The sequence below is a fragment of the Scheffersomyces coipomensis genome, assembly GCF_036884675.1.
Source record: "Scheffersomyces coipomensis strain NRRL Y-17651 chromosome Unknown DFJ63scaffold_3, whole genome shotgun sequence".
NCBI lineage: Eukaryota > Fungi > Ascomycota > Pichiomycetes > Serinales > Debaryomycetaceae > Scheffersomyces > Scheffersomyces coipomensis.
Genome location: NW_027042894.1, coordinates 2,219,933 through 2,242,542, shown reverse-complemented (window position 1 = coordinate 2,242,542; position 22,610 = coordinate 2,219,933). Strand labels below are relative to the sequence as shown.

Here is a 22,610-nt window from a genome sequence, read left to right as displayed (position 1 = left end):
ATAGATAAGTAATGAGCCACTGTATTAAATATCATAAAGCTAACTTATAAAGCTGCGGATTATAGTGGGTGAGACCCAGGTGTTCGGATTTTGCTATTATATGAAGTTAAAATAGCCATAAAAAAACAATTATTTTTTAGACTTTTTTTTTTTTATTTAAATTTAAATTCATTTTTTTTTTATTTTTTTTATTTTTTTTTATTTTTATTTTCGAATTTCCAGACTTTTTTTGTAATTTCAATTTCATTTTTAATAAGTTTATCAATTTTTGATACTTTATCAATCACTTTTCCTTTTGAATCTCTAATTGAAAGTAATAACCAACTTCATCAAGACATCATTGATTAACTTGGGATATTGAATTTATCTTGTGGAGGTATATTCAATTAGCTTGTGTTGCTGTTCGTTAGTCATAAAATTTCTTATCGTCATCTGATCTCATACAGTCTTTTTTTTTATTATCTCACTCGGACACACAATTACAGACTAAAGCAGACAGACAGAACAGAACAGAACAGACAGAACAGAACAGACAGTTATATCAGACAGACAGACAGACAGAGAAGGTGAACCACAGAAAAAATTCAAAAAATTCAAAAAAGACAAAAAATTCAAAATTTATATAATAAGCTTTGTAACTCTTTCTGATAATCTAAAAAAGTAACACCACCCATCCACCCTTCTAATCTAATCAAGCAACAAACCTCCAACTTACCACCACCTGGTATCATCACTATCAAAAAGTATAACACTGTCGTTTATTGCATCTAACAAATACGATTGTGATGTCGCTGCTGGATTACCCACCCTCAGTGTTTGACACTTTCCCACTTATTAATCAAAATAGTCTATTCTCAAATAATTCAAATACCGCTAATTCTAATAATTTGAATAATTCGAATAGCAACAATCCCACGAGTACCACCATGAACTCAAATACTCCATTTAATAGTACCACCAATAATCAATTCTTTCCTTCCTTTGATCAACCTTCATCATCACCTCAATCTCAACCATTTGTGAGCTTAATTGGCTCTAATAATTTAAATACTTCGGTAAATTCAACTAATAATAGTATGGGCATATCTCTTGATGACTTAGCATATATAAACCAACAACAAAATCAACTGCAACTACAATCACAACCACCATTTTTATCATCGAATATTGATTCATTACAATTGAATGATGAAATCTTCTTCAACAATAATAATAATAATAACAGTAAGAATAATAATAATACTATAACCAATACCACTACCAATACTACTCAATTTTACAACAATACCAATTATATTCATCAGGATGAAAATATAATCCCTACATCTTCTTCAAATTCTTTGAACACATTCTTTTCAAATCCATCACTTTCAGCCAATGCAGTCAGTAATAACTCAAGTAATAGCTCCTCATTTTCAGCTCCATCTTCTAGTCAAAGACAATCATCACAATCTCAACAATCATTAACTACTCCAATCATGAATCAATTATCATCATTCCAAATCATGAATACACCAGGCATGAATCCTCCTAAAATTGCCCCATCTTCAGCACCTCAACAGCAATCACCAAGTTCATCTTCCAATACATCTGCTTTTGCAAGTCCTCAATTATCAAGACAAATAAGACATCATTCAGCTTCTATTCCAATTGATCAATTAACTTTATTAACATTGAAGAATTTAACTGATACTATTAATGGAACCGGTCCTACTCCAAATACTGATAATTCCTTATCTCAAATTCCAATATCCCAACAACAACAAGTTCCAGTACAATTCATTCAACCTCAATTCCAACTTGAACTGCAACAGCCAGGTAAATTGCAACAATATCAACAACAACAACAACAACAACTCCAACAACAGTTTCTAGCTCGAACTCAACTTCCACAACAACTTGCTCAACAACAACAAAAACAACAACAGCAACAAAAACATATATCTAAATCTCCAAGTCCTGATTATTATTCAACAAATTCAAGTATTTCAAGTGCATCGACTGGAGCAACTTCAATCTCAGGTCAAGGTGGGAATACCAAACTTGATCAATTGGATGAATTTGAAGGTACCATTAATCCTCAAAAATTGTTTACTTTGAATAGTAGTGGTAATCCAGGAGTTAATAAAATCACTCTGAGTTATTCTTCACCATCCTTATCAACTGTGTTCAATTCAAAATCATCTTATGCAAACATAAATTCAAACACCACCAACAATCTTAACAACTTTAATACATTTTTCCAAACGCATTCGACCACCAACCAACAACAGCAACAACAACAACAACAACAGCATCAACAACAACAACATCAGCAACAACAACAATATTATGCTCAACAGAGTAATTTCCAACAGAATGTGCAACAGAAATATTTAAATTTATCAAACATTCCAAAATTACCTAATCAAAATTCAGCTACCAATGTTACATCTATAAATATGAATAATGGTACTGCTGTATTTGATTTTAAAATGAATGATGAATGTTATAGTGCCATAAGTTATTGGTTGAATAATCATAAAGAAACCAAAGATAATGGAGTGGTGCTCGAAGATGATGAAGAAGATGAAGAAGATGAAGATAAAGAAGATGGAGATGAAGATCTTGAAGAAGAAGTTCCTGCACCAGTTAACGTTGATGATGGTAATGCTATTAAAGGTAAAGGTAAATCAAAAGCTAAACCAAAACAACCTAAACAAAAGGATATCATCAAACCTCTTCTTGCTGCTAAGAAACCAGCCGTTAATAGACGTCGTAATTCAATTCAATTAATGTCTTCAACTACATCATTATCATCGACTGCCAATGGATCATCTTCACCCGGATTAGGCTTGAATTTGAATGGAGCCAATAATGATATCAATTCCAATGGAAATAATGAAGCTGTTTCTGGATTAGGTATCCATACTGGTACTACACCTCCATTAACTGATGATGTTAAAGTTGATTCTAAAAAGAAGAGAAGAAAATCATCTAATGCCAATGAATTGATTTCAATTGGAATCTTAGGTTCAACTACTTCATTGACTAGTTTGAATGCAAGTGCCATAGATGATATTCATCCTATTAAATCATCTTCATCTCCAAATATTTCTCCTACTACTACTATCGAAGAAAACCCAAGTTTAAAGAATTTATCACCAACCACTTCAAATGGTGGTAATAATTCTGTTCAACCCAATGCTCAAGGTTCTTTCCCATGTCTGGAATGTGATAAACAATTCAAACGGTCAGAACATTTGAAACGTCATATAAGATCGGTTCATTCAAATATTAGACCGTTCCATTGTAAATTTTGTGATAAGAAATTCTCAAGATCAGATAATTTGGCTCAACATTTGAAAACCCATTATAGAATTGATAATGAGGGTCATACTAATATTGTTTATGGAAATAATCCTTCATCTTCCACCACTACCAAACCATTACTGCTGCTGCTGCTGCTGACTAAGAAGAAGTAAAGATAATAAATACTTATTTGTTTAAATCATTTTTTATCATTGTTTTTTTTTATTTTATATTATTTTATTTTTGTTTAAAGTACGCCGTTTTCGTACTTTTTATATACTTGTATAGCTGGTCTATTACTCTTCTTATTCTGTTTTTTATTTTTTTTTTCATCTTCATCGATTTGATTTCCTTTTATTATCGTACCCTTGTTTAACTACATTTTTATATACCATATATATATGTATATGAATAGTTTCGTTTTATAATAATTGTTTTGGCTGTAAAAAGAATCAGAGAGAATAAGAATCTATTTGGACGTGTACTTTGTTCAAAACTGCTTTTCATTTCACCACCCAATTGAGATACAACAAAAAAAAAATATCAAGACCCATTTTACAGAAATCACAAAGTGAAGGGTTTGATCAATACCAATACCAATATCATACTATTAACATAATGAGTGGCGGAAACCCATGGGCCAAGAGAGATGCTTGGAGATACGAAGGACAATTCACCAGAATAAATAGATTTAAGAATGCATTCCCTGGTCTTGGAATTGCTATTGTTGCATTCTCCGGTTATTTAGCTTATGAAAAGATATTCTTAACCAAAGATAGTCATCATGAAGAACATCATTAGGAAACATACTCAGTTTACTTTTGAAACGACAATGAGTCAATGGATCTTAACGTTATTTATTGCATTTATTTCATTCCACGTACTCCTACAACAAATCATTCAGATTCATTAGAATTTTACGTATCAATTTTTTTTGCCCTTTATGGGTTTTATTCATATATCTTATCAATTATAAGACGATTAACATAAAAGTAGTTGGTTGATCTTTAAATATTATATAGGTATTTGTGTACATTTTAATTTACAAAATATAGATTATGCAAAGAAAGGTTTCAGTATAAATTATATGTATATATGTAGCTTTCTGGTAAACTATTTACAAATGGAATTGGTTGGTTGGTTGGTTGGGTTATTTACAAATAACTTATAATTTATTTACTATCATTGAGCTTAGATTTAGCTTTGGCTCCAGCAATGTCACTACTAAAATTTTGTTCCCAAATTGAACTTGAATCAATTAAATCTTCTAATCCAGTTTCTCCACCTTTAGTAGATTTACCACTGGCTGTACTATTATTTCTTTCTCTTGAAGCTTCAAGAACTCTAGTCTTTTCTTCAGCAATCTTAGCCCATAAATCAATGTATTCTTGTTCATTCTTAACACCCCATTCTAAGTTAGTAGATGGATAAATGGCACCATACATGGTTGATTCTTCTCTTGATACCGCACTATTCATTTCTTCTTCCATTCTTAATCTATAGAATTCAAATCTGGCTTTATCATATGCTTCAAATAATGTTATTTTAGGGGATTCGTTATTATTATTATTATTGTTGATATTGATTTCATTATTTTGATTGGTTAATATCCAAAGAGTTCTTTGAACCACAGACTCACCATCAAGGGGTTTTGTAAATTGTAACATATGGGACCAATCTAAGTTTTTATATTCATCACCTTGATTTTCAATTAAATTCTTTGGTCTTGAAAATTCCCATGGATGTTGATGATAAAATACATCTCTTAATTCATCTTCTAAGAATTGTAATTTAGGAATTCTTGATATAGCATTATGTTGTTGTTTTCTATCAGTAGAATTCATTCTAGTTTTGAAGAACTTACCTTCGACACTACCCTTATCATTATCTAACTTTAAGGAAGGATCTATATCAGTTTGTTTTAAATCAATCTTCTTTGGTTTCTTACTCAAGTCTAGTATAGGAGGATGGGCACCTACCACATCAAACCAAGCTGGCTTTTCTTTTAACACACCCACTTTCAAGTAATGTGAGGTTCTTTCCAACACCGTAGAGGCCCTCACTTGTGGTTTCATTATATCGTTAATGCTGTATACTTCTACAGTTAGATGTTAACTCAATCAGAAATTTTTTTTTCAATTTATTTCAACAGACAAAAATCTTTGATTACATAACAGCTGATTCAGCATTTGACTGTAAATTTTTTTACAGCAGCAGTGTAAGTAAAGGCTGCCATTATACAAGGAGAAGATACAATTACATTGATCAATAACCAGGGGAATCAAAAGAGATGATATAACAAGGATGTATAGGGGAATAAGAATACGAATACGACGATTCATACCGTTGTCGCGGTTCAATTATAGCACCAATAGCCATGATGTTGCAAGTGGGGATGCGACAAGATTACAATTCTTGTTGACAAAGTTTACTGACAAGGTGAAGGTACAACAACAAGGATCTTATCCTTTATTAGCAGCTATTGATAGATTGATTGACAAGTATCAATCGACTTTGGTTGATCAACTTAATATCTCTACCGATCAAAATCAAGAATATATCCAACTCAAACAACAAATATGGGATCGACTTTCTATTTGTGATCATGATCTTTACAATCATTATCAGAAAGTTTACAAGATACGAAGAGACGAGATTAATAAGCATAAACTACAGATAGATCAAGTTGGACTCCATAATCGATTCGTTGATCAGCTTTATCCATTGAAGAATCAAGAAAATGTACCCTTCACCACCAATACTCGAATCCAGAAACAACTTAATATACCAGTAAATCTAATGAAATACCAATTAATCAATCATAAACAATTATTCCATTCATTGCATGATTTACCATCCCCTCAGCCATTTTATCTAAAGGATAATGAACTAAATGATTTCATTGAACGATTCTTATTCAATAAGCGAAACTTTAAGAAAGTCAATACCATATCAGAAATCAATCTTGATATCTTTCTAAGTTATAATAACGATAGCACTAATCACTATATTGGTTTTGCAGAAAAGAAATGGGTTGAAATGTTCAAGGAAAGACTAGAATATGTTAGAATGATAACGAAATTATTAAATGATTTGAAGAATTGGGGTATTCCTATCAATATTAATGAAGAGAATAAATTGATAAGTTATATTTTTTATAAGGACCCATCATCGTTAATCGACAAGTATCAACAATTAACTTCACATAATTCAAATTCAAACTCAAATTTAATCACAAATCTTAACTCGAATACGAGGACTATTGAGAATGATACTCTAGAATATCAAGACTTTAATCTTAATATTTATCACAGTTTAAAACAGTCGATCTTAAATAACTCAGAATTCAGGTTTGATGATAAGAACATCGATCTTCATATTAACACTTACAATACATTTTTATTCCTTGCCATAAGACATGATAAATTAGATATTGTTGAGGAAATAATAAAAGACCTACAATTGACATTCATTCTTAATGACCCAACTTCACAATATCCTAAATCAATCGATAATAAGACGCTTGTGTTGTTGCTTAATTATTTTGGTGATGTCAAATATCAATCATATTTTGAAAATATCTTGGATTATATAATTAACCAGGATCGTTCAATTATAATGGATATAAAGTTAATAAATACTATCATGAAATCTTTGATTATGTTGAATAGGTTGGACTTATCCGAACAATTGCTATCACAATTATTTTTGAATAATGTTAATAAACAGCCAAAAGAGATAGATCTGGAACTAGAACAAGATGAAGATACGTATCAATACCAACTAACTAATGAAGATAAGACTACTTATAAGAAGCTATTATTAATATTCAAAAATCTAAAACGATTAACTAATGATCAAGAAATTCAATTTAACATCAAACCAATTGAAAAAACATTCCTGAATTTAATTGAACAATATTGTTCAGATAAAGAAGTGAATAATAGTTTTAATAAAGTTCGATATTTGTTAAGTATTATGGAAACTTATTATCAATTGCCAACCAGCACGAAGTTGTTCAAGATTATATTCAAAAAGTTCAAATCAACCACTGTAGGCACCACCAATAATGAGGAATGGAAAGATTTACAAGAATTGATCAATTTTATCATTAAATTAATCAATTTACATGATTATGGATTTAATATCACCCAGGATACTTCCATTTTCTCCAGCGATTTGAAATATTCAAAATTAAATAAGATAGCATTATCACCACAATTGAAACATTTCATCAATAATCATTTGGAAATCCCTAATAATACTTTGAGTAATTTGTCATATAGCAATGGTAATTTTATTAAATTACCCAATATTTTAATAGATTTGATTTATAATGCAATCATAGTCAATCTATCACACAACGCTGCCCAAAACAGCGGTTTGATTGAGAAGATTCATTCTCAAAAGTTGCAACTTGATCAAAAATTAAACTCAATCAACTGGAGTCATTATTCAAACGAATCCAAACAACTTCATAAAATAGATGAGATTGCCTATGTAAAAAAGGGGTTCTTAATAGATTTAGTCGACATACTCGATAATTAATTAATACTTGTACATATAATAAATAACGTAAATATATAAACAATTAATGATCCAATTATTCACATTCAACGATTTGCTTTCCTGGGTTTCTTAAACAGTCTACTGGGGTAGAAACCACACTTTCAAATACCAATAACACAAAAATTAATGCTGCTATGATACCCATAAATAGGGTGGTATTTAATTTAGCAAAACTTAACATAATAATTATAATTCCAATTGGTAATCTCCAAAAGACTCTCCAAAATCGTGATATCAAATGCATTTCCGGAGGGTCCAAGTCCGTATCTAATATTCCAAGAAGGAAAAGTGAGGCCAATGCTACTCCTAATCCACCAGAGAAGAAGAATGTAAGAGCATACATATTTGGTCCTTCTTCACCTCCAATTGCTACTTCTTCAGAAGTAACAATTCTGGTATTTTCCATGGCGGTTAATTCTCCACCAGCATCAGCTGCTAAAACAATTGAGGCAATCAAAGGTAAATGACCATAAATAAATAAACAAGCAGTTAATCCACTTCTTCTAAATGCATGAACTGCTTTCTTTGTTGTTGAACCATAGTTATAAAGCCAAAACAACGCATAGGCTATAACTAATAAAAATATTCCTCTAAGAAATTTTAATGAGAATCCAACTCCCAAGGCTCCATCAGAACCAATTTTCATAAGGAATTCGCCAATAGCAATAGTTACAAAAGTTCCATAACGTTCTACTTCGTGTTCTATATTTAAAGCAGTTGAAGTTCTCAATTTAAATTTCTTTTTGAACCAAGGATGATGTGGGATGACGAATGATAAGTTTTCTATAGACATAATGGTAAACCCTAATCCAATTTTAGCTCTTGTGGGAATAAATATAACTGGAATCCACAAACAACATGTTATAAAGATCAAACTTGCATAAACTCGTTGTTGAAATCTTAATTCTGGTATAAAAAAGGAATAAAATAGGAGGAATACTGCTAATGATAAGCGACATAAAATATATGGAGCAATCGTATAAGCAGCACCATTTCTATCAGTGGTGATATCGTAATGACTATTGGCGAACAACGTTAACAAGCAAAGAATCCAAAACATATAAGTCTTTTGACTTAAATCTTCGTTATAGTAATAATTTGTGGCATCTTTTACATCAGACCAGACCATATAAGCTGGTATAAACAACATGATATATTTCAATAAAGCTGCTCCACTAGCCTCTTCAGTAGCAGCACCAGCAAGGTTTGCAATGATCCCCACATACATTAAATCCAAAAACAATTCCAATTTTTCAGATGATCTTTCACCCTTAGTACGATAAAGTACCCCATCTCTAAAGTAATTTAACGCATGGGGCTTGATGAACCAAACTCGATCTTTTGGTTTACGAATATATTGGAATTGTATTTCACCATACCGATGAATGAAGGAAGCATCATCTTCGGAATCTGTTAACACGTCATCTCCCATTGGAAGTGCCACAACTTCTTCGACCCCGCCGTTTTGCTCTTGATCGTCAGATACAGTTTCATCTTGATTTGCACCTAAAACATCATTGAAACCATCACCAGAAGTGTCATCGTCTGAACTTTTAGACCTTTTCGACATGTTTAAATATGTTTTATCATACCTAAAATAAAAATAGAAAGAAATTTGATTGAAATACTACAAAATCTCGTAGTTATATACCAAGATTATTTTTGAAATAAGGTGAAGTTTGTATTTTGCTATTGTGGGACGCCTCATAACCTTCTTTTTTTTCGGTTGCAGCATTTTACAACCAAAACTGTTTGGGACACCTACACTTTTAACACAATTACAAGACTAGTTATGGGTTGATCTTACTACTTAAGCAAGTTACTAGGAGCAGAAGGAATTAGCGAAGTACAAATAAGAGCTCTTTAATTTAGAGAAAATGGAGGATAAAATCATTACTTTTTAGCATATATTTATTAAAAAACTTGTCAACAAATGGTTTTAATTGATAATCAACTGAATATACATAAAAATAGACAATTTGTTCATTCCAAGTGAATAATAACTTGTACTTCAACCAAACTATCTTCTACTACTGATAATAGATGTGTAAGTATCCTTTATTTAACCAAGTTAATTGGCATTATCAAATATCCTGTATATTATGGAGTCAGGAAGTGATGAGATGGTACTCCGAAACGATAGACTCCCCAGCTACCAATCACGATAACATAATTGGTAATTTAATAATCATCTACTATTGCAAACCAGTGTTCCTATTCAATAATCAAAGTTTAAATATTAATCTTTTTTAGATATAACTTTTGACATGAAAATTTAGTGGTTAGCTAGGTACAGTAAAGTGCAGTTCCGACCTTCGCTGACGAGGGTAAAAAGGGGTGTACATTTGTGAGTCGCGACTTCAGAAATTTCATCTTGAAAATCAGGGAAGGGGAAACTTTGAAAGAAACAATGTATTAATCAAACATTGGTGATACTATCAAGTCAATTGCTTAATTCTTTCAAAAGTAACTAATATTATTGAGTTATATTAGCCTTCCAAATAGCTTGCACGACTCAATTGCTTCAATTTTATTTGATCAAATAGAATATGGCAACTAATGTATGTATACTTTGTTATATCATTCTCAATCTTATCATCGTGAAACAGGAACTAACATTTTTCAAATTTTATAGCCCAACGAAGCTGTTGCTGCAACCGAACAGGTGGAAGTAAAGCAGGCTCCTCTTATAGACAATGGAGCAGTGATTGGAGATAAACCAAAAGCAGCTCCAATTGCTACTGCACCATCTGTAGCTACCAACGGGACTGCTACCCCCACTTCAAAAGCTGAAACTGCTCCTGTTCCATCTTTACTTGTCCCAAGTGAAGATTTCGATCTTAGTAACGTTAAAAGTAAACCACCACCAAGAAAATCTGTTGCTCCAACATTTAGAGGTTGGAAAGAAGTTGGTGGTTGGGGTCAAGATGATGTCTTGACTCAAGAAGATGAAACTGTTGATTTATTATCTAAAACTTCTGTTGTTGATACTTACTTACCTCCTGTTATTTATGGTGATTGGTACCACAATGTTGGTTATCTTGTTGTTGGTGGATTATTATCTTGGTTTATTGGGTGGTTCAGATTCTCCGTTGCACCATTATTCTTTGTTATTGTTGTATTTGCTATACTTTACCGTTCGTCTATCAAAAAGTACAGAACCACTTTGAGAGAACAAGTTCAAAGAGAATTTTCCATCAAATCTATTGAAACTGATTATGAAACTATGGATTGGTTAAATAACTTTTTAGAAAAGTTTTGGTTTTTTTTGGAACCATCAATTTCAAATATTGTTTGTGAACAAGTTAATCCAATCTTAGCTTCATCTCCTGCTCCTGGTTTCATTAAAGCCTTATGGATCGATTCATTCAGCGCTGGTACTAAACCACCTCGTATTGATTGTGTTAAAACTTTACAAGGGACTAATGATGATGTTGTGGTTATGGATTGGGGTTTTTCATTCACTCCAAATGCTTTAGCTGATGCTAGTACCAAACAATTGAAAAATAAAATCAATCAAAAGACCATTGTTAAAGCTTCTATCTTTGGTTTCCCATTCCAAGTTGCAGTATCAGACATTGCTGGTAGAGGCATTGCCAGAGTTAGATTAAGAATGATGAGTTCATTCCCTCATGTTGAAACTATTAATATTTCATTTTTAGAACCACCTCAATTTGATTTCAATTCGAAAATCGTTAGTGATGCTCCTTGGATTTGGGAAGTTCTAGCAATTCCAGGTCTTTATCCTTTTATTAATGAAATGGTCAAAAAGTATGCCGGTGCTATGTTTTTCTCCCCCGTATCTTTCCAATTAAATGTTCAACAATTGTTATCAGGTTATGCTTTCGATTCTGCTATTGGTGTTTTAGCTATCACAGCAAGTTCCGCAAGAGGTTTAAAGGGTTTCTCTAATATTGGTAATACTTTAGATCCTTACTTAACTTTTGGATTTAAGAAGGAAGTTTCTGCAAGAACCAAGGCTATTAGTGACACAAACAAACCAGTTTGGAACGAAACTATTTATATTACTGTCAATTCATTATCTGAACCTTTGAATATTACTGTTGTTGATTATAATGAATTCAGAAAGGATAGAGAGGTGGGTTCTATTCAATTTGATTTGGAACCATTACTTGGTGAAGCTAAACAATCAAACCTTACTGCTCCATTCATAAGAAACAATAAACCTGTTGGTGAATTATTATTTGGATTACAATATATGCCAGTATTACAAGCTCAAAAGGGTGCCGATGGTGCTGTTGCTCCACCACCTGAATTGAACACTGGTATTGCTAGAATTGAAATTGCTGAAGGTAGACACTTGAAAGATGGTGAAAAGGCTGCTTCCACTTATGCTGAATTATATGTTAACGGTAAGAATATCTTAAAGACTGGAGTTCAAAAGAAAACAAACAACCCAGGTTGGGGTGCCTCTAAAGAAGAAATTGTTGATAACAAAGCCAAGGCTAAAGTTAAGGTTGTCATTAAAAACAGTCACGATAAAGTCATTGGTACCATTCAACAATCATTAAGTGAACTCATTGATGCTACTCAAACTGAAAGTAATTGGCATCCATTAGCTAGAGGTGGTGAAGTTAGAATTGCCGCTGCTTGGAAACCAGTTGATCTTGTTTACGCCACTGGATCTGGTGGTTACACTCCACCAATTGGTGCTGTTAGAGTCAGTATTGAAAGAGGTGAAGATTTACGTAACTTGGAAGCCTTAGGTACCGTTGATCCATACGCAAGACTTTTAGTTAATGGATTTGAAAGAGCCAGAACTGTTGCTGCTGATTCAACTACCAATCCAACTTGGAATGAAATCCATTATGTTACCGTATCTTCATCCAACCAAAGACTTACTATTGAAGTTATGGATGTTGAAAGAACTCAAGCTGATCGTACTTTAGGTTCCTTTGATGTGAGATTAAGTGATATCATCACTAAGAATGAAAAGGGGCAATATGCTGAATATGTTGATAAGAATAAGAGAACCGGTAGATTAATCCATAAAAAGGGTCCAAAGGGTGTTGTTACTTACTCCCTTTCTTTCTATCCGATTTTGCCTGTTATGACTATTGAAGATCTTAAAGAAGAAGCTGAAGAAAAAGCTGCTGCTAAGAAAGAAACAGATGAAAAAGCTGCCAAAGAAGCCGCTGAAAAGACTGCAGCAAATGGAACCAAAGCAGAGGAAGCTGTCAAGAAAGTGGACGAATCTGTTGCTCCAGATCACAAGACCGAAGAAGATGTCGAAGAAGATGTCGATAGCAATACTTCTTCTAAGTTAAAATTATCTTTGGAAGAATTAGTTGGATATAACAGTGGTATTTTCATCTATGAAATTTTTGATGGTTCATTGAGTAAAGATGATGTTTACTTACAAGCTTTCTTTGATAATCATGGATATCATGATTTCGTTTCTCAACACATCAAGTCTAAAAAAGCCAATATTGGTACTACTGGTGATGTTGTTATTAAGGAATTAGGTTTCTCTAAAGCATCATTCAGAATTGTTAAGAAGAAGGGTGACAATAGAGCCGAAACTCCAATTGCTGAATATAACGTTCCAACTCTCCAATTATTGAAGGAAACTTATGGAAAACCAAGTAAGATAAAATTAAGTGGTGCAGGAGAAGCAGCATTCACCATTCAATGTCAATGGATTCCCCTTATTTATCAAAATGGTATTCCACCAGCAGATTCTATTACCAATACTGGTATTTTAACCATTAACGTTCTTCGTGCTGAAAACTTACCAGCCGCTGACAGAAACGGTAAATCTGATCCATATGTTGAGTTATACTTGAATACTGATAAAGAGTCATTCTTTAAATCGAAGAAGATTAAAAAGACGTTAGACCCTACCTGGAATGAAACAACCACTGTTCAAATTATCAATAAGCACGATTCTTTTATTAAGCTTGTTTGTAACGATTGGGATATGGGTCCAGAAAAGGATGACTTATTAGGTATTGGTAAAATTCCATTGAAAGATGTCCTGGCGAAGGAACCATTCGAAGTTACCCTTCCATTAGTCGGTGAAACTGGTGGTAATGCAGGTAACGTTTACTTGAGTCTTAGTTTCAAACCAGAATTCCTCTTGAACGTAAGAAAAGGAAGCACAACCATTAATCCGTTAGGAGCAGTAGGTGCTGTCGGAAATGTTGGTCTCGATGCTGGTAAAGGTGTCGTCAAGGGAGTTGGTTCTGTTGGTAAAGGAATCGGTGGTGCTTTTAAGAAAGGTTTAAACATCGGAAGTAAATCCTAAACTTATCCCATAAACCACTAATTTTTTCCATTTCTCTTTTCTTTTCATGTAACTTTATATATCACTTTTTAAAATCATATTGTGTATTTTCAAATAAAATGCTTATCTATTAATTTCTATCATGTTTTTAAATGTTTTTGGGTATATCTCTGTTCACGTGATCATTTTTTTGCAATTTTTTTTTTGGTGCCTGCTGGGATGAGCTTTTCTGAAAAAAAAAAGTATCAAAATCTGAAATGGATCTTGAAAAGGTCTTCCTGATAGCCAAAGCCAAAGTCATTACAACAGTCAGTCATGGATATTTCTAAGCCAGTGGGTTCTGAGATTGTCTCTGTTGATTTTGGTGTTTTGTCAGATGCTGAAATTAGAAGATTATCAGCTAAGCAAATCACCAATCCAACAGTGTTTGATAACTTAGGACATCCAATCAATTCAGGTTTGTACGATTTAGCATTAGGAGCTTTTCTTAGAAATGTGTGTACAACTTGTGGATTAGATGAAAAGTTCTGTCCTGGACATTTGGGTCACATTGAATTGCCAGTCCCTGTTTATAATCCATTATTTTTCAGTCAATTATACATCTTTTTAAGAGCATCATGTCTCTATTGTCATAAGTTTAAATTGAATGCTGTCGAAGTCCACAGATTTAAATGTAAATTACGTTTGATTCAATATGGTTTATTATTAGAATGTATTGAGTTGGACAACATGTTAGCTGAAGGAGCTCAAGATGCTGATGAAGATGATGACGAAGATGATAATTCAAATAATGCTTTAGATCATAGTGCTAAGAAAGAGTTAATTGAACGTCGTGAACTTTTCGTTAATACATCCATTGCTAAGGCTTTAAGTGAAGGAAGAACCAGCGAACAAGGTATTGTTACTGCTACTGTTGCCGAAGAAAGAAAAATAACTATTCAAGAATTCTATAAAAGATTATTAAGTAGACCAAGATGCGATAACTGTGGTATGTATTCACCAGGTTTCAGAAAGGATGGATTTGCTAAGGTTTTCGAAAATTCTTTAACAGATAAACAAATCACCAATAATAGAGTTAAAGGTTTACAACGTCCAGATATGGTTAAAAATGGTGGATCAACCAAATCTACTTCATCAAGTGAAAATATGCCAAATATTAAACATAAAGGTGGATCAAAATACGTTTTATCAACTGAAATCAGAAATGTATTAAGATCTGTCTTCGAAGCTGAACAACCTATAATTCAAACTGTATTCCATTCCAGACCTTATCAACATGATATTGTTAGTGGTGATATTTTCTTCAGACAATCATTGTTAGTTCCTCCAACTAGATTTAGATTACCATCTAAATTAGGTGATGAAATTCATGAAAATTCTCAAAATGAATTATTATCCAATATTTTAAGAACTTCATTATTGATCAGAGATTTAAATGATCAAATTTCAACTATTAATCTTGAAAAGGGTAAATTAACTGTTGAAGAAAGAAAAATAATATTTAATAGATTAATGAATTCATTCGTCACTATACAAAATGACGTTAATGCATTTATTGATTCAACCAAGAATCAAAATGCCCCAGCTGGTAAACTTCCAACTCCAGGTATTAAACAAGCCTTAGAAAAGAAAGAAGGTTTATTTAGAAAACATATGATGGGTAAGAGAGTCAATTATGCTGCTCGTTCAGTTATTTCTCCAGATCCAATGTTGGAAACCAATGAAATTGGGGTTCCACCAGTGTTTGCCGTTAAATTAACTTATCCTGAACCAGTTACCGCTTATAATGCATCTGAATTAAGAAAAGCTGTTATAAATGGTCCTGATAAGTGGCCAGGTGCAGTTCAAGTTCAAAATGAAGATGGTTCGTTAGTTTCATTAATTGGTATGACTTTAGAACAACGTAAAGCTCTTGCTAATCAATTATTAACTCCTTCAAATGGTGCCACTGTTCTTAATAAAAAAGTTTATAGACATATTAAAAATAAAGATGTGGTTATTATGAATCGTCAACCAACCTTACATAAAGCTTCTATGATGGGTCATAAAGTCAGAGTCTTACCAGGTGAGAAAACTTTAAGATTACATTATGCCAATACTGGTGCTTATAATGCTGATTTTGATGGTGATGAAATGAATATGCATTTTCCTCAAAATGAAAATGCTAAAGCTGAAGCTTTAAATTTAGCTAACACGGATTCCCAATATATTACTCCAACATCTGGTTCACCATTAAGAGGGTTAATTCAAGATCATATTTCTGCTGGGGTTTGGTTAACCAGTAAAGATGCTTATTTTAATCGTGAAACTTATCAACAATTAATTTATGGATGTATTAGACCTGAAGATGGTCATACTACTAAAAATAGAATTATAACTGTTCCACCAGCTATTTTTAAACCAGAACAATTATGGACTGGTAAACAAATCATTACTACTATTTTGTTAAATATTAAACCAGAAGATGTTCCAGGTATTAATTTAATTTCCAAAAATAAAGTTAAAAATGAATATTGGAATGAAGGATCAACTGAAAATGATGTTATATTCAAGAATGGGGAATTATTATGTGGTATTTTAGATAAATCTCAATATGGTGCCACTCAATTTGGTATAGTTCATTCTTTACATGAAGTTTATGGACCATCTGTTGCCGGTAAAGCTTTAAGTATTTTAGGTAGATTATTTACCAATTATATTATGATGACTGCTTTTACTTGTGGTATGGATGATTTAAGATTAACTGATGAAGGTAATGCCTGGAGAAATGATATTTTGAAACAATCTGTTGATATTGGTAGAGTTGCAGCTACTGAAGTTACTAATTTAGATTCAGAAACTACTTCAAATAGTGATAAAGAATTATTAAGAAGATTAGAAGAAATTTTAAGAGATGATAATAAATTAGGTATATTAGATGCTGTTACTCAATCTAAAGTTAATACCATTACATCTCAAGTTGTTTCTAAATGTGTTCCAGATGGTACTATGAAAAGATTTCCTTATAATTCTATGCAAGCTATGGCTTTATCAGGGGCTAAAGGTTCTAATGTTAATGTGTCCCAAATTATGTGTCTTTTAGGGCAACAAGCTTTAGAAGGTAGAAGAGTACCAGTTATGGTCTCTGGTAAAACCTTACCATCATTTAAACCATTTGAAACTGATGCTAGAGCTGGTGGATATATTAAACAACGTTTCTACTCTGGTATTAGACCTCAAGAATATTATTTCCATTGTATGGCTGGTCGTGAAGGGTTAATTGATACTGCTGTTAAGACTTCTAGATCTGGTTATTTACAACGTTGTTTAACCAAACAATTGGAAGGTGTTCATGTTAGTTATGATAATTCAGTTAGAGATGGTGATGGTAAATTAATTCAATTTTTATATGGTGGAGATGCTATTGATACCACTAAACAATCCCATATGAATCAATTTGAATTTTGTGCTGAGAATTATGATGCTTTATTATCGAAATATAATCCAGGTGATTTAACTCATCATTTAGATACAGAAACTGCTTTACATTATGCTAAGAAAGCTCGTAAGAATTCAAAGAAACAAGGTAAATTACCTCATTATGAACAAAATCTTAAATATGATCCAGTATTAAATGTTTTCAATCCAAGTAAATATTTAGGATCAGTATCTGAAAAATTCCAAGAAAAATTAGATAAATTCGTTACTGAAAAACCAGAAGTATTTGCTAAATCCAAGGATGAAGCTAAATCAACGGGTAAGATTACTGAAAAGAAATTCAGAGCTTTAATGCAATTGAAATATATGAGATCATTAGTTAATCCTGGTGAAGCTGTGGGTATTATTGCATCTCAATCGATTGGGGAACCATCAACTCAAATGACATTAAATACTTTCCATTTCGCTGGTCATGGTGCTGCTAATGTGACATTAGGTATACCCCGTATGAGAGAAATCATTATGACTGCTTCATCAAATATTAAAACTCCACAAATGACCTTACCTATTTTAGATGATGTTACTGATAAACAAGCTGATGCTTTCTGTAAATCTGTGGCTAGAGTGGTATTATCGGAATTTATTGATAAGATTATTGTTACTGAAACCACATCAACTTCATCTGATGGATTAAATACTAGATCTTATGGTATTAATTTAAGATTTTATTCAAAGGAAGAATATGAACATGAATATGATGTTTCCCAAGAACATTTAGAAAACATTATAACTGAACAATTCTTACATGAATTAGAATCACAAATTGTTAAAGAAGTTAAGAAACAAAAGAAACCAGATTCATTACCAAATATTGGTAAATCAGCTGGTAAGACTGATTTTGAAAGTATATCAGCCAAGAATGCTGATGCCTTAGAAGAAGATGATGGTGAAAAGACTAGTGAAAAACAAGCAGTTTCATATGATGGACCAGATGATGATGAAATTGAAACCATGAGAAAAGCTGAAGAAACCAGTGATGAAGAAATGGCCGATGATGATGATGATAGTGATTCTGACGACTCTGAAGATTCTGAAGAGTCGGAAGATGAAGAAGAAGAAAAGAAAGATACTCCTAAACAATTATCTAAATTAGCTAAAGATCGTCAAGCTGATGTTATTACTTCACATAATATGATTACTAAATTTGATTTTGATGATGAAAATGGTGAATGGTGTGAATTTAAATTAGAATTAAATGGTAATGAAACTCAAAAATTATTAATGGTTAATATTATTGAAGAATTATGTCGTAAATTTGTGGTTCGTGAAATTCCAAAGATTGGAAGATGTATTCATCCACCAGTTGGTGCTGATAATAAGAGAGTATTAACTACTGAAGGGGTTAATTTCCAAGCTATGTGGGAACAAGATGATTTCATTAATGTTAATAATATTACTTCGAATGATATTGCTGCTGTTTTAAAAACTTATGGGGTTGAAGCTGCTAGAAATACTATTGTTAATGAAATTTATCGTGTGTTCGATACTTATGGTATTAGTGTTTCAAGTCGTCATTTAGATTTATTAGGTGATATGATGACAAGAGAAGGTAGTTATTTAGCTTTCAATAGACAAGGGATTGATTCATCAACATCATCATTTATGAAGATGTCTTATGAAACCACCTGTCAATTTTTAACTAAAGCGGTATTGGATAATGAAAGAGAAGAATTAGATTCTCCATCAGCTAGAATTGTGGTTGGTAAATTATCAAAGGTTGGTACTGGATCATTTGATCTTTTTGCTCGTATGCCACAAGTGTAAATTAATAAAATAGTTGTATAGAAAAAGTTACATTAAAATAAAAATTATAGTATATATTAACAAGGTTGTCTAGATATTGTAAGCAGTTAAGATAAAACTGGCAATGAAAGCAATTTTAAAACTTGGTTTTTCAAATAACCATTGTTTAACATCGATTCTTTCCTTTCCTATGACGATGATATAATTCCAAGGTATATTTATGATTTGTTTAGTTTGTAAATATTCTACTAAAAGGTATGATGATAATGATAAGTAGATTAAGATGGTACTTAATTTACCAATGATGACACCTAAGAATAATCCAATTATAGATCCGATGGTTAATTCTTCATAATTTAAGTATCCATTCAATCTAGTTTTATGTTTTTGATGATGTGGTAACGATATAGATATGGTATTATTTTGATATGAGATGGGAGAATCATTCAAGATTGATTTTTTGAAAAATGGCGATGAAGTGAAGTATAAGATAGATCCCCCTGTAGTACACCCAATCAAGAGTTTTAAATTAGTTGATAACGATGATGGTGATGGTTTGGTTGGTAATGAACTTATGAATCGTGGGGAATAAGTCTTGAAGGATGATGAAATAGTGGATGGATTTGATAAGGATTTCCAAGATAATCGTTTAAAGGATTGATTTAATAATAACATTTTGGAAGTATGATTAGATGAGTTAAAGTATATGATATCGTATATGTATAAGTTTTAACGTCATAATTACACCATTTCTTGGGGAAGGTTTATTTCATCTGGTTGAGTTGCTTTGGCTATAGTGGTACACTATATACAGGCCTGAAATATGGTTACAAAAATGAAATGAATATTAAACTGTAAAATATTCATATGTTTACAGGTTACTTAAAACATGTAAAATTAATGTAAACTGTGTTTACAGGTTAATGATTCTCCTCATTTTCTTCTCTGATTACATAATCTCTTACTAAGAATAATTAAAATGAAAAACCTAACAGAATATTACACAAAATAATCGTAGGGATTGAAACCTGTATATAATAAGGTCTAGAATGCGATTGGAGGGAAATAAAAAGAGGAGAAAAGTTTTTAGTAATAATGAAAAACAGGTCGTGTACTTTACAAATTTAGACCCACACAGAAAATTGAAATTGATCAAGGGGACACGACGTCACCTCCCACAGTTAAAAGTTGACCCATAAATTCCAGCCAAAAAAAGGGTCGTGTGAGATGCATCAAAATAATTTCCCGTAATGAACATCCATACCGCCAAATATACCAGCAATTTTTTAATTTAAAATCACAAAATCCATTTTAAGACAATCACAGCTCTGTCTCTCACTATAAACTGTGTGTTAACTATGTACTCTCTATGGGGTCTGTGTCTGTGTATGCTGTCTGCCCCCCCGTCCATTTTTACATTTTTACATTTTCCATTTTCCATTTTACAAATTTTTTTATTTTTGACTAAAATAGGTTATGTTAAGAAGTACCTAGAATTATATTTATAGTTACAAATACTATTAACTATTAACTACTAACTACTAACTACTAACTACTTAACTTAATTAAATTATATATAATTTTAATTATGTCTGCTTCTTTTTCTTTTTTTTAAATTAATTCTTCTTCTTTTCTTTTCTTTCCTCTTGTTATTTATTTATTTATTTATTTATCTCTGCAATAATTTTTCAAGTGGTTGAATAATTTAATTGGTGTATTTCATTATATACTTATTCTTTCTTTCATTCACTATTGTATATTCTCAACAATATCCTATACCTCATCCTATCTAACCATCCATCCATTAACTATATTCAACAATTAGTTAATCATTACTATATATATTTTTGCATCTCAAACGGTACCGGTACCTCAGCAATTATAGACCCTGAATATTCACCTAAGTTTATATCATTACTATTTACTTCATCCCATCCTATCCCATCCTATCACTCCATAGTAAACACTGTCGCGTTTACTATCCTCAATCATTCATCTCCCTCTTTTTTACAATCACTAATTAAATTTAGCCACCATAAAAATTTATTGCTGCTGTTGCTGCTGCTGCTGCTATCTTTTTTTTTTTTTTGGTGCTTCTCACTAACAAAAAACTTTGCAACAACCATAATTTATCCCTAAATTATCATCATCAATCATTCATATTCCAACTAATATCGACTATTAAAGTTTAAGAATGATGTATAGTATTGAAGAAAATCAAATTAATCCTCCCATGTTTCTAACTTCTAATGATGAACCATTTTATAATGGTGGTAATAATAATAATGACGGTACAGCACCAAGTACATCTACCAGTAATGATAGTACGAATACTACTAATGATAATGATAATTTCCCCATCCCTCAAGAAATAAGTCCTTCCATATGGTTAGGATCTTATCAATCATTAACGAATCTGGAATTCTTAACTTCAAAAAATATCAAAATCATTATAAATTGTGGTACATCACTTCAATTTCTTAAATTATTACATCAAAGAAATGATATTGTGGTGTCAAGTGATGTAATAATCTTAAGTCTTGATCCATCTTTCGATATAAATCATTTGAATCAAGATGATTCAGAATTGGTTCATGATTTTATTAAACAATTTAAAAAAATCTTACAGAATTATTTACATTATTTTTATTATAATAATTCCGATATAAATAATTTAATTCATAAATTACCTAATGGTGATAATGCAGCTGCTAATAATCAATTACAATTAAATAATCCAATCTTAACGGGGAATTTAAAAAATCAATTCTTTAATATCATAAGATTTATAAATTTAATTAAATTGATTAATTCAAAAGTTGAAATATTGATTGTTTCAGAATTTGGATCATCAAAATTATCAACAGGTTTATTGATTGCTTATTTAATGGATTGTTATAATTTTAATTTCCAAGCTTGTTTTAAATTCATTACTTTAAAAACAGGTCAATCAAATTTACATAATTTTAATTTCAATTATTATGATGATTTATTAATCTTTGAAAATTTAAAGAAATTTCAATTAGAGAATAATCAAATTAAAGCTATGAAACCTGATTTATTAACAAAGAATTATAAATTAAAAAGAAGATGTCGTGATGAAGAAGAAACCCCAACCCAAACCACCCCTATTAATGATCAAGATTTATCATTTACAGATGATGAAACTTCAATGATTGATGATTCTTCATTAACTATTAATTCTTATGATCATCAATATCCTGAACGGAAAAGAAGATTTGTATAATAGTGTTATATAAATCCCTTTGAAATCTCTTTATGT

At 31.6% G+C, this 22,610-nt stretch overlaps 9 protein-coding genes across 9 annotated transcripts; 6 read left to right on the top strand and 3 right to left on the bottom strand. All coding sequences in view use genetic code 12, as the record gives it.

The window, feature by feature from the left end:
- Positions 1-2,551: 2,551 nt before the first annotated feature.
- MSN4 (stress-responsive transcriptional activator) lies at positions 2,552-3,635 on the top strand. Its single transcript, XM_064906996.1, has one exon. The coding sequence runs from the start codon at positions 2,775-2,777 to the stop codon at positions 3,462-3,464; it is 690 nt and encodes a 229-aa protein (XP_064763157.1). The 5' UTR covers positions 2,552-2,774; the 3' UTR covers positions 3,465-3,635.
- An 8-nt stretch (positions 3,636-3,643) lies between these two features.
- DFJ63DRAFT_318846 (uncharacterized protein) lies at positions 3,644-4,364 on the top strand. The gene has a single exon (XM_064906995.1). It carries the CDS (start codon positions 3,910-3,912, stop codon positions 4,090-4,092), a length of 183 nt encoding a protein of 60 aa, XP_064763156.1. The 5' UTR covers positions 3,644-3,909; the 3' UTR covers positions 4,093-4,364.
- Positions 3,964-5,480, bottom strand: DFJ63DRAFT_138319 (mitochondrial 37S ribosomal protein mS23). The gene has a single exon (XM_064903413.1). It carries the CDS (start codon positions 5,364-5,366, stop codon positions 4,464-4,466), a length of 903 nt encoding a protein of 300 aa, XP_064763155.1. The 5' UTR covers positions 5,367-5,480; the 3' UTR covers positions 3,964-4,463.
- Positions 5,481-7,866, top strand: DFJ63DRAFT_138318 (uncharacterized protein). The gene has a single exon (XM_064903412.1). It carries the CDS (start codon positions 5,596-5,598, stop codon positions 7,837-7,839), a length of 2,244 nt encoding a protein of 747 aa, XP_064763154.1. The 5' UTR covers positions 5,481-5,595; the 3' UTR covers positions 7,840-7,866.
- Positions 7,867-7,894: 28 nt separating this feature from the next.
- On the bottom strand, positions 7,895-9,430 carry DFJ63DRAFT_313130 (uncharacterized protein; the record flags this gene model as incomplete). Its single annotated transcript, XM_064906114.1, has 1 exon — positions 7,895-9,430. The coding sequence occupies one exon, from the start codon at positions 9,428-9,430 to the stop codon at positions 7,895-7,897; it is 1,536 nt and encodes a 511-aa protein (XP_064763153.1).
- Positions 9,431-10,409: 979 nt separating this feature from the next.
- DFJ63DRAFT_335339 (tricalbin) lies at positions 10,410-14,128 on the top strand (the record flags this gene model as incomplete). Its single annotated transcript, XM_064908201.1, has 2 exons — positions 10,410-10,421; positions 10,496-14,128. The coding sequence occupies 2 exons, from the start codon at positions 10,410-10,412 to the stop codon at positions 14,126-14,128; spliced, it is 3,645 nt and encodes a 1,214-aa protein (XP_064763152.1).
- A 128-nt stretch (positions 14,129-14,256) lies between these two features.
- RPA190 (DNA-directed RNA polymerase I core subunit) lies at positions 14,257-19,396 on the top strand. The gene has a single exon (XM_064903405.1). It carries the CDS (start codon positions 14,423-14,425, stop codon positions 19,346-19,348), a length of 4,926 nt encoding a protein of 1,641 aa, XP_064763151.1. The 5' UTR covers positions 14,257-14,422; the 3' UTR covers positions 19,349-19,396.
- A 21-nt stretch (positions 19,397-19,417) lies between these two features.
- Positions 19,418-20,002, bottom strand: DFJ63DRAFT_335337 (uncharacterized protein; the record flags this gene model as incomplete). Its single annotated transcript, XM_064908200.1, has 1 exon — positions 19,418-20,002. The coding sequence occupies one exon, from the start codon at positions 20,000-20,002 to the stop codon at positions 19,418-19,420; it is 585 nt and encodes a 194-aa protein (XP_064763150.1).
- A 1,519-nt stretch (positions 20,003-21,521) lies between these two features.
- On the top strand, positions 21,522-22,574 carry DFJ63DRAFT_335336 (uncharacterized protein; the record flags this gene model as incomplete). Its single annotated transcript, XM_064908199.1, has 1 exon — positions 21,522-22,574. One exon carries the CDS (start codon positions 21,522-21,524, stop codon positions 22,572-22,574), a length of 1,053 nt encoding a protein of 350 aa, XP_064763149.1.
- Between the last annotated feature and the right edge of the window lie 36 nt (positions 22,575-22,610).